The sequence below is a fragment of the Eleutherodactylus coqui genome, chromosome 5 (assembly GCF_035609145.1).
Source record: "Eleutherodactylus coqui strain aEleCoq1 chromosome 5, aEleCoq1.hap1, whole genome shotgun sequence".
Lineage (NCBI taxonomy): Eukaryota > Metazoa > Chordata > Amphibia > Anura > Eleutherodactylidae > Eleutherodactylus > Eleutherodactylus coqui.
Window position 1 is genome coordinate 94,100,032 of NC_089841.1, and position 12,543 is coordinate 94,112,574.

The 12,543-nt window shown below is 42.3% G+C and overlaps 1 protein-coding gene across 1 annotated transcript in view; it reads left to right on the top strand.

The window, feature by feature from the left end:
* GCNT4 (glucosaminyl (N-acetyl) transferase 4) overlaps positions 1 to 12,256 on the top strand; it is a 28,023-nt gene extending 15,767 nt beyond the window's left edge. Inside the window, exon 3 of the mRNA XM_066602887.1 lies at positions 6,585 to 12,256. Coding sequence (XP_066458984.1) covers positions 6,586 to 7,884 — 1,299 coding nt within the window. The 5' untranslated portion in view covers position 6,585 and the 3' untranslated portion in view covers positions 7,885 to 12,256. The remainder of the gene's footprint in view (positions 1 to 6,584) is intronic.
* Positions 12,257 to 12,543: the final 287 nt, after the last annotated feature.

Genomic DNA, 12,543 nt, shown 5'->3' on the forward strand with positions numbered 1-12,543 from the left:
GCTCCATACATTGCACAGTTGCCCAGATTGGTACTGCAGGCTGATTCCTACTGAAGTGAATAGTGACTCAGCCTGCAGTATCAGCATTGGCCACTGCGCAAGTATGGAGCTGTCTGCTTCCTGCAGCAAAACAGCTAAAAGTAGGCTAACCCCTTAAAGCCAAATACTGTCTATATAGAAATCGTAATACCAGAGCTGATGTAGAAGTGATCAGCGCTGATTAAGGTGCTGATCGCAAGTGTTAAACAGAGAAAATATGAGTTTTTTTATATCCAAGATATTAGTGCGGGAGTACTGCTGTCAATTACAACTACCCTCTACGGTAGCAAATGATGACCATCACATGCAAGTACATCAAGGATGCAGATAGGCGTTATGGGGCACTGTTTGAGCAAGGAATAAGGCTGAGGTCACACTAACGTGTCAGTTCAGCGTATTCTGCGATTTGGTCTTCCGCGCATAATATCTCCCATCGGTGACAATCTTGCTACTCACATGAATTGCGTGAAATACGCGTGCAAGAAAAATCGCAGCATGTTCTAACTTGGCACGTATTATGCCCTCATACCAAGATAGTACATAGTAGTGGGTGGCCTGCAGCAAGTATGCGATGTCATTGTATACCTGCTGAATGCTGCGAATGTGGCTCTCGCGTATGACACACCGCAAATTACTGTTATGTGAGCTCAGCCTACAGCAGATTATTTACGTTATGTAATTTTTGTCAAATATAATAGCAGCAGATCATTTCTAAATGGGATATTCTGTGTACACAGAGATATCGGTCAGTCACTAATAGGACCTCCCACTGGACTCCTAAGCCAAGAATAAGCAAAGGTTTGAATGGCTAAATTACTAGTTCTACTGAGTCTTTTCCCACAAAAGATCAATCTGCTCAGCTCCTCCTGCTCTCTACCTTGCTGCCTGCAGATAGAACTGCATTTTTAATGTGATGGGTTGCTTTTAAATGTAAGCTATTAATCAATTCAATAACAGAAACATGTGCTTCAGCATTCCTGCACTTTTAATAGCTGAATGAAATTGCACAACTGTTATTTATACTAATCACATTAAAATACAAGGTTCTTAGCACACATTTTGATCAAAACTTGTGGACCCATCCGCCACATCCAGGCAAACCTTACTGGATGGGTCTCTACTAAAGATGAGCGAGCCTACTCGGTAAGGCAGTTACTCGAGCGAGCATCGCTCTTCTCAAGTAACTGCTTAGTGATCCGAGCAGGCTTGGGTGGGCTGCGGGGGTGAGCGGAGCGGGGGGGAAGAGAGAGAGATTTCTCTCACTCTTCCTCCCGCTCCGCCCTGCTTCCCCTGCCCCCCGCAGCCCACCCAAGCCTGCTTGGATCACTAAGCAGTTACTAGAGAAGAGCAATGCTCGCTCGAGTAACTGCCTTACCAAGTAGTCTCGCTCATCTCTAGTCTCTACAGACACTTCTCTTTGGGCAAGCAGCCTCCAAATGAACTGGAAAGCTGGATACATGACTATATACTTTCACTCAGGCATCTTGGACAGATGGGTGAATAGAGTGCACAACAAAAGTGTAAGCAGCCACCTTAAGGCCCATTTAGACACAATTTTAAATCCCCACCTGCTGAAAGGGCTGTATCTGATTGGCTGAGCACTCAACCCATCACAGGCAGCTCTCAGCTATTCGTGGAATGAAAGCTGAGTGCTGCCTGTGATTGGTCACGGCACTCAGCCAATCACAGGCAGTGCTTGGCCATTCATTGAATTCAACTGTGCAAGCTGTGGCAGGAGATTCTTTACTGTCACAGTGTTCAGTGACAAGGGGACTCCCCGCTGGGAAATATTAACATGCACCAGGGACCTATGGTGCACTCATGTCCAATGTTTTGCAGGTACGTGCGTTTGCACGCCTGTAAAAAACCCAGACATGTGAACACACCATAGGGAAGCAATGGTTCTAATAGGCGCGTGTTTTTGTGTGCACAATTATACGCACATAAATGCGCTCGTCTGAATGCACCCTTAACCCTTTCCAATCCAATTTGTATCCGAGTTTTCCTAGGGGGCTTACTCTTTTACTGCCGTTATACAATGGCTCTATATCCTGGCTAAAGCCAGTACTGCATGAGGTAACACGTTGGATAGCCTCCAACAGCAGAGAGGCTGGCAATATACAGTAAGAGAACCCCAACGGACGTCTTCCAACATCGGAGCTGTACAGCCTTAAATCATAATGTCTTCAGGTCTTCAGATGTCAGACAGTGGATTGGAAAGGGTTAATAAAAAAATCATAATGTTCTAGGAACCTTCCCTTTTTATGAGGTTAGTATAAACAACACTTGTACAATTTTCTTCAGATATTAAATGTGTATGAGTGCTGAAGCTTGTGTTTCTGCTAATGTACTTGCCACAGCCATAGGTTGCCTGCACCTTCACATTTAATTTATTTGCTGGAAGTGCTGACTTTGTTTCTTTGCTACAATTATCCAATGCAGTGAAAGTGCTTCGCATAAAAGTATTTACTGCAAGCAAAAATCCTGCCGCTGACTGTTGAATCTTGTGTAGACCTGCAGTATTCACTGCACATACACAGGCACTAGAGGGCTGGAAAAATACTTTGGCAACGCTGCCGTAAGGAATTGCAGCTTCTTAATGTAATTACTTTCAATGACTTGTCTAAGGAACGATGTTAATAGTCTTAAGTGATTACATTGCTGCATCTTTAATGTAAAGGAAATGATTTGGAGGTAAATTTGATCTCAGCAGCACAGGAATAAAATGTTTCATGTTCCCATTTGCTTTGGAAAAATAGCAGACCTTTGATGTTTATGTGGAGCTAGAAAAGGGAACGTGGCCAAGATCTATTGCTATAGAGAAGTGAGGGAGGCAGCTGGCAGTAGCTCAGCAATTATTCACCTACACAGTCAAGAGATGTGTGGAGGCATAATAATATATATGATGTTAAATAGACCTTAAAAGGGAAGACATACTGGCAGATAATGATGAGCCTAAAGCAGCCATGGATAGGCTTAGGAGAATTAAATGTAATCACAAAATAAGCCTAGGCATACATAAACAACCTATAGACCACCTAAGAGTACAGAGGATGGGACAAATGTCAGGAAGAACAGGTAGGCAATAAAAATACACAGGCTGCCGGAGTACACAACCTGTCAGATCTATGCAGGTCATGTTCGCAGCCTACATTTCTTTATTGTGCCTGCCTGTAATAATAATAACGCATTTAACTTGGCATAAGTATAGCTTTAAATCCGTGAGGCTTGCAAAATATGCAAAATATTTTACTAGGCTGGCACCCAATTTCCCAGACTGTCTTAAGCCGTCTTACCAATATAGAAAATGAAGTACTTCTCCTTTAATGCGACAGAAGGCCCTTTCAGCCCCTCTAGATAGAAGGCCCTAGTTGTGACTATACCTTGTGTACCCACTATAGCTACACCACTGTTTGAATTGTTTTATCACCAGGTTGATTTTATACCGTTTTTTTGCACTGCTGTGTTGTAGACCTGTACTTTTCCATCTGTCTGATCTGAATGCCTTATTCTGCTATATTTAACAGGTTACATTTTTCCATCAGCACTCATATGAGGGTTAAAAATAAAACTTTTATTATAGCTCCCTTAAAAACATCCTCATAGAGGCAGACGGAAAAAAAAGGGAAACGATTAGAAGTCGAGAACAAAGCTTTTATTATAGTATCCTTAAAAACATCCTCATAAAAGCAGACAGAAAAAAGGGGAACGGTCATCTGCTTCTACGAGGGTGTTGTTAAGGATGCTAGAATAAAAGTTTTGTTTTTAACTTCATATGAGTGCTGGAAGAAATCTTGTGTTTTGGAATTGGATCCACCCGGGGCTGAGGCGGCTTACTTCCCTGCACCATGCTACTTAGATTCCAGGATAGCGTCTGGTGTGGTTAAGCTGGTCTCATTTTTTCTATTGCCATTTTTCCATCTCCCTGGTTTAGGAAAATTGTAGTCAAGATGTTCAGGGCAGAGCTGTTCATCTCTGTGGCTTTGGAAAACAGGAAATGCATATTAGTAGGACTTTAGGACTGATTGCTTTTCCAATTTAGCCCTCCTTGTTTGATAAACTGTTACACAAAATTGGCAGACTTTCAGACAAACTTTATAAAATAATCATTGCTTCTAAGCCTCGATGCACTAGCAAAGGAAAATATATATTCTGTCTCCATCTGCAAAAGTCTAAAGTTGGCCATAGACCTACGATAGTTGCTGGAATGTGTCAGGAAAGAGGCCAACTTTTCTGAGCCCTTTTTACCCCAAGAGGAGATTTAAGCCAGGGCTGGCATTAGCAAGGTCGGCAGATGCCAGGGCCCACTGTTAGGAGGAGGACCGACACCCACTCTAGCTGTACAAAACTTAGCAACACAACCTACATTCCCAAACTGACTCCTCCTGTCTTCAGCACACAGAGTACTTTACTATGAGAGATGGATATATGGAGGAGGCATGCCGGCCAAACTCCTCCTCCTGTCTTCAGGACTTCAGAGCACTTTAGTATACGAGAATGAGACCTGGAGGAGGAGCTCCAGGCAAAGGGGGAGGTGTTAGGCCAATGATGCATGCAGTGCTACTATGAGCAAGAAATCAAGTTGTCAATGGCTCTGGATGGTGACGGCGGCTGTGGGAACCATAAGAGGCACGACAATTATACTGTGGGAGGCCATGGAGGGGTACTTAATTACTTTGTGTGGGGGAGTCACAACCCACAATTATTTTGTAGAGGGGGCCACAGTTACATTGGGGAGGGGACCATAGCAAAAGCAAAAATACTTTGTGGGTGGGGCCACAGAGGGACTGCAATAAGCGGGCCCAGTGTGACTTAATCGCCCAAGAGCCCATATAATCAGACCATGGTGTTTCTTTCCATTGATGGTCGTCATCATACAGTATGATTTCTGCATAAGTTTGCCTTCACTGTTATCACTTATGGGGATGGGATTTTTTTTCGGAACATCTGCAATGTATTCATATTATTGTTTTAATATGGGGAGAAACTTATTTATTGTGTCAGAATGTATTATTGGCTGGCAAATATGTATTTTACCCTGTACATTTACTATATTGCTTATCTAATTTTATGGTTTTGGAAGTGAGCAAATCATTTACTGTGTCAGATTAGATTTTATGCTGACACGTGCATTTTGACACTCTATTGACCCACATATTAAGTATACTATCTATTTTTTATTCTGTGGTTCTGGGAGTGAGTTTATAGTTTCTGATTTTTGTATATGGGATAGCCTATACATACATTTATTATATGCACTTTTGTTAAATGACATTGCTATGACTCTTGGTTGCTTTGTTCCTCGATGAGCAATTTGTATTTCAGGGTGAAATGCATAGGCTTTACTATATGACAATTTGGACATAGTGATGTAATTGTTTTCACTTTCCTGGATTTGTTATTGGTCTTTTACATTTTTGCATTGATGTATTGCTTCCTTACAGATGTCATTACTAACTATTGCTGACTAAACTTTGGTGATGCTTGATATCTTTCTTTCTTTTGAGATAGGGTTAGGTTCCTGTATGGGCTCGCCTTTCTTGGGGCAGGTTATCTGTTATTCATTATAGTTTAGTTTACAGGGTTTATTAAAGACTTGTAGTGTTTTAATTGCGTGAATAAATGTTCGGTTCTAATTATTGAACATTTGTGCCCAATAATTGGGCCATGTAAAAGGGCTTACAGACTGTAGTACATGTATGACTAGGGTTACCGAACTTTAACTGATTAGTGGCTACCAAATAAATGGGTTGTCTCATGAAGCCAAACTTGTCCATGCTCCCTCTGTGACGTCATCTGACTCTCGCAATATAATCGCGGAGAGCCTGGCGGGTTACCATGGTAACAGGATGCGTACAATAAGTTAAACACGCTTTTTATCCTGCACGGCAAAAAGCGTAAAAAAACAACAACTAAAAAACGGAGGCAAAATACTCATTTTTAGCATTTTGCTTCCCAAAAACTGCAATAAAAGTGAACAGAAAAGCTATATGTACCCCAAAATGGTACCAATAAAAACTACAGCTCGCCTCACAAAAAACAAGCCCTCACAAAGCTCCATGAAAAAATAAAAAAGTTATAGGACTTTGAATGGAGCAATTAAAAAAAAGGGTTTTTATTACGAAAAAGTGGAAAAACCTAAAAAAATAAGGATTTTGGTATCGTACCGATGAATAATGCTGTAAAAAAAAAAGAAAATCTATGGCAGAATTGATGTGTTTTCTCTCCCTGCTATCATAAAAAAAAATAATAAAAGTTTTACAATATTGTCTATGTACCCAAAAATGTCACCAACAAAAACTACAGTTTGCCACGCAAAAAACAAGCCCTTATACGGCCGCGTCGACGGAAACGTAAAAAGTTATGGCTTTTGAAAAATGGAGATGAAAATCCGCCAAAAATCGTTGCGTCCTTAAGCCCAAAATAGGCCATGTCATTAAAGGGTTAATGTTGTATTTCTTCTTGAGATGCCCTGTAAATTGTTTTTGAAACACATCTGAATGCACACTTTACAATTTCCTCACATGTGATATGTATTCTTTCAGAATGAAGAAGCCGAAGGGTTGTATCTCATGTCTTCAACGACAGAAAGTATTCTTCTTCTTGATCGTTGTGTCCTTGCTCTGCATTTTGAAGCTTATGAAAATCGAGTTAATATTTTCTAGAACTGAAAGTTATTTTGTGGAGCCACATATTTTCTCTTCTTTTGTCACCAAAATTTCCTTACCAGTTGACCCGTCTAGCATGATCAACTGTACAGCCATATATGAATTGGATCCAATGGAGATTGGAAAAGGTTTACAGCTTAGGAAAAGACGCATATTTGACCTTGAAGATCCAAACGTTGTGACAATGACAAATAATTGCGTGGCCTATAAGAAGCTGCGCCACTACCATGTAAAACCTATCTCGCAGGAAGAGAAAGACTTTCCCATAGCGTATTCACTAGTTGTACACAAAGATGCTATAAGTGTGGAACGCCTTCTGTACACCATATACAATCCTGTTAATGTCTACTGTATTCATTATGACCAAAAATCTTCTTCCAGTTTCAAGAATGCCATGAAAAACTTAGCCAAATGTTTCCCCAATGTTTTTATTGCATCGAAAATTGAGACAGTAATTTATGCCCACGTTTCGAGACTACAAGCCGATCTCAACTGCTTGTCTGATTTGCTGAAGTCACCTGTGCAGTGGAAATATGCCATTAATTTGTGTGGCCAGGACATGCCACTGAAATCCAATTCCGAACTAGTCTCTGAGCTGAAAAAACTTAATGGAAAGAATATGCTGGAGACAAGCAAACCGACAGATATCAAGAAAGCTCGCTATACCTACCAGCATGAGATTAGGTTTGTGGTAAAACTTGATTATGTAAAGATGCCAGTCAGGACTTTTACTCCTAAATATCCGCCACCTGAAGGCATTGAGATGTATGTTGGAAGTGCCTATTTTGTTTTAAGCCGTCCATTTATTCACTTTATCTTTGATTCACCATTAGCTAAAGAGTTTTTAGAGTGGAGTAAAGACACGTTTTCGCCGGATGAACACTTTTGGGCAACACTAAATCGGGTGCCAGGTGCACCAGGGGGGCTTTCAAGGACAGACGGAGAGGTTACAGATCTTGATAGCAAAACTCGACTAGTGAAATGGATCTATTCTGAGGAAACTCGTTATCCACCTTGCACTGGAACTCATATTCGAGGTGTGTGCATTTATGGGGCGCCTGAACTACGATGGCTCCTGCACTCAGGACATTGGTTTGCAAATAAGTTTGACGCAAAAATAGACCCCATTTTAATCAAATGCTTGATTGAGAGGATTGAAGCACAGCAGAGAGAATGAACTTATTTGTCATTGAGATGACTTATTGAGAGCCTCGTGTAGCGCAGAGTGTAAGCTCTCGCTCACGACCTGAAGGTTGCAAGTTCAATCCCCAAATGGTTCAGGTAGCTGTCTCAAGGTTGACTCATTCTTCCGAGGTCGGTAAAATGAGCAGCCAGCTTGGTGGGGGGTAATGAATAAAAATTACCTGAAAGCGCTGTGTAATAAGTTGACGCTATACAAATAACAACATTTATTTATTTTATTTTTATTGATGTTGATTCTCAAAATTATTAAAGAATTAGGGAATAGTTATTACTCTTTGCTGTATGGACCCAAAGTAAGATTTCATGAATTCTGTCTCTCCCCTTTTGCAAAAGGCATCATTTATCAAAACTGTCTAAAGGAAAAAGATGGCCGTATTTCCCACATCGACCAATCACAGGGCAGCCTTTTTTCCCGCATGGTAGTTTAAAGAATAGCACTCACTAAAATGCTGTTTTTTTGTATATTTGAAGCCCTCATTGCAGAACGATGTGATAAATATATTTTGCACTATTAGATTTTTTCCAGTAACTTAGAGTGTATGCAATGAAATCCAATCTGCGATTGGTGAATAGGAATAGATTTTTTTTGTTAAGGGCGTTTTACACGGACTGATGATTTGGCAAGAACATTTGCCCAAGCGTTTGTTTGCCCAATCATCAGGCTGTGTAAACATGCCTGCAATCATCCAGTGGATGAGCAAAGTCTAATTCGTTGGTTGATCCTTTCTTTTACATGAGCATAACAATGCTCAATGGTTGTCCTCATCTACATGCTTTGTTGATTGGCTCTCAATACAGTGTGCAGATTCTTGGCCCATGTAAAAGAACTCTTAGACAGCTTTAATAAATGAAGCCCATTGTATGCACTATCTTATCAGAATCCATATCGCAAAGAATGATTTTCTCTGGTAATTCTGAAATATTGCTACAGATCACTCTTCCTGGTACTTTCTGTATATCGGCCCACACTAAATTGAACACTTGGTGCCGGGTTTCTTAAAAATATTGTGCTAAGTTATAAAATTATGCCCATATATTCACAGGATAGGGGATAATTTTATAATTGGTGGGGGTCTGACCACTGGAACCCCCACCGACCTGAGAACGGGGGTTCGGTCAGTCCACAAGTGAATGGAGCGGAGGTCGCGCAGGTGCCCTGCTGCTCTATTCACTTCAATGACAGCGCTGGAGATCGCTGAAGCATTTGCATTTAGTGATCTCTGGCACTGTCGTTATCTCAAGGACCAACCGGACCCCCGTTCTTGGGATAGATGGAGGGTCCAGCAGTTGGACCCTATCGATCATAAAGTTATCCTGTGGTTAGGGATTAACTTTATAACTTGACACAACCTCTTTAATAGCTTACACCTGATAACTGGGGGTCCCATCAATGAGACACCCTACCAAAAAAAGATTGTCAAAAGTGCACAATCCCTTTAATTTTACCTCCATCGGTGGAATAAATCAGAAAGTGTGTCTGGTTTATATGCTTAATGGTAGAGAGGATAACCATTTGCTGTAGATTTTTTCTACTTTCAGTCACTTTCCATTTGAATGATATATAACAATATTGTCTTGTTAGCATAGCTATTATGCTTGTGGATACAGCTATTTGGACAACTACTGCAAATAAGGCGTCATTCTGAAATAGCTTGTTCACATCTGACCTGCATTCATAATGTGGTGAATATGGACTCCATTCATTTTCTTCCTGCACTTACAGATGTTACTATTTATTTTTAATCTCTTTTTGCAGAGCACACGGATTATTACTCTTACGGATGGGCGCTCTATCCAGTACATAGGAAGTTGTTTCATTAACTGTACTGCTTTGATGAATGATGTGGGACATCATTACTTGCGAAGGCAGTAGAGATGAGCGAACCTACTCGGACACGTCCCTTTTCCGCCCAAGCGCCGCGATTTTCGAGTACTTCCGTACTCGGGTGAAAAGATTCGGGGGGCGCCATGGGTGAGTGGGGGGTTGCAGCGGGGAGTGAGGGGGAGAGGGAAAGAGAGAGGGCTCCCACCTGTTCCCCGCTGCTACCCCCTGCTCCGCCACGCCTCCCCCCGCCCCCCGGTGCCCCCCGAATCTTTTCACCCAAGAACGGAAGTACTCAAAAATCGCGGTGCTCGATCGAGTAATTACTCAAAACGAGTATATTCGCTTATCTCTAGAAGGCAGTTATTCTTATTGCAATGTAATCATATACAATCACCTGCTCGCCTTTCTTTACATCACCAAATGTATCCTTTAATAATCACTGACAATGCCAGTGATATTCAATGCACTGATGTACAGTTTCTATTTTGTTTGTGCCAAAGTAAAACTCAGGGTGGTTGGAAATGACTATATTTTTGATTTACTTTTGTGGATTGACGTGCTTTTGAGCTATAACTACCCTCTTTAATTTGAGCTCAGAAAGATATTTCTAGGATTCCTGAGGCTACAGGCGAGAAAATCGTGTGAGATATGTGCGTCTCGCAACGCACATATCTCACACGAGTATTAACCTCATTCTTTTGAATGGGGTCATACACATGAGTGATGAGGGAAACAAATCATGGCAAGTCCTATCTTTGGGCATGACCGCGCATTGCCCATTGTTTTCAATGGGGTCGGCAGCCGCATCGCACCGCATGCTAGGTTCCTGCGGTGCGATGTGAGGTTTCCCATTGAAAAGGATCACTACTTCCTCCCCCGAAGTGATGCAAGGTGGTTTTGGCATAAAAACGCCTTTCATCCGCGGATACATCGCATGGTCACGCTTTTCAAAGGCCTTGATGCTTAGAAATGTTCAAGAGAAGAACTTGAGTGATGTGATTCCGTCTTATAGTTATGGGGAAGTACAGGAGCTCATCCATCGCTTCCAACGGGATACTAAGTTTACAGGGTTCCTGCAGCCTGTAGAAACAAGGAAAGAAAGGTGACAATTATTTTAGCTTTTAGCTAAAATAGAGACCTTTCACACAGGATGAAATATTCTGCAACGGCGTTGTGGAATATGCCCTTCTGCAAAATATTCAGCCCCAAAATCGACACTACTAACATGCAGAATCCTGTCCGCAATTCCGCATGAAATTCTGCATGTTGGCAGTGAGGATTTTGATGCAGAATTCCTTCCTGTTTGAATGGTCCCTTATCATGTTTGCTGTATTATGTGAAAAACCATGAAAACTTCTGCGAAATGATCTGTTCACATGAAGTAGGTCTCCTGAGCAAGGATTTATGTGTGGAAAATCCACAGCTTATTACAGTACAAGCAAAGTGAATGAGATTTAACGATATCTCATCCACACACTGTGGAAAAAATCTACAGAATTTAATTTGACCTCTGGTGCAGATTTTGGCTTCATTCACACAAACGCATATACGGCACGTTTTTCTGGCCAACCGATATACGCGCCCATCTGAGGCATTGGTTTCCAATGCATTTGTTCACTCAGGTGAATATACAGTGCTTAAATTAAATAACGTTGCATTGTAAAAAATGGAACATACGCAACCGAAATACGGCAGCTGCGTATATACGGTGGCTAAAAAGATAGTTCTGGAACTATATACGGCAGCGGCTCCCATAGACTCCTACGGGATCTGTGAGAAATAGGGCAGGGGGAGGCATTTTAGCAGCCTTCAGTCAGCCAGCATAATCCTCGGGAAGCCTTGAAATGCATAAATAGAGGCACCTGTATGCTTACAGGTGCCTCTATTAAAGGGGTTGTCCCGAGGCAGCAAGTGGGTCTATACACTTCTGTATGGCCATATTAATGCACTTTGTAATATACATTGTGCATTAATTATGAGCCATACAGAAGTTATAAAAAGTTTTATACTTACCTGCTCCGTTGCTAGCGTCCTCGTCTCCATGGTGCCGACTAATTTTCGGCCTCCGATGGCCAAATTAGCCGCGCTTGCGCAGTCCGGGTCTTCTGTAGTCTTCTATGGAGCCGCTCGTGCCAGAGAGCGGCTCCGTGTAGCTCCGCCCCGTCACGTGCCGATTCCAGCCAATCAGGAGGCTGGAATCGGCAGTGGACCGCACAGAAGAGCTGCGGTCCACGAAGACAGAGGATCCCGGCGGCCATCTTCAGCGGTAAGTATTGAAGTCACCGGAGCGCGGGGATTAAGGTAAGCGCTCCGGTAAGCTTCCTTTACTTCCCTGCATCGGGGTTGTCTCGCGCCGAACGGGGGGGGGGGTTGAAAAAAAAAAAAACCCGTTTCGGCGCGGGACATCTCCTTTAAGGCATTTGAAGGCTTCCCAAGGATTTACCGTATATACCGGCGTATAAGGCGACGGGGCGTATAAGACGACCCCCCAACTGTCACCTTATACGCCGGTATTACAATGGAGAAAAAAAAAATCATTACTCACCTCCCCCGGCGTTCTGTCGCGCTCCGGCAGGATGTCGCTCGCTCCTCGTCCCCGACGCAGCATTGCTTTCTGAATGCGGGGCTTGAAATCCCCGCCTCCAGAAAGCTAATACACACGCTGTCAGCCAGTTACATCCATTCAATGACATCATTGAATGGCTGTGATTGGCTAAAACACACGTGGCTTCAGCCAATCACACTATTCAATGACATCATTGAATGGGTGTGATTGCTAACACACGTGCGCCTTCAGCCAATCACAGC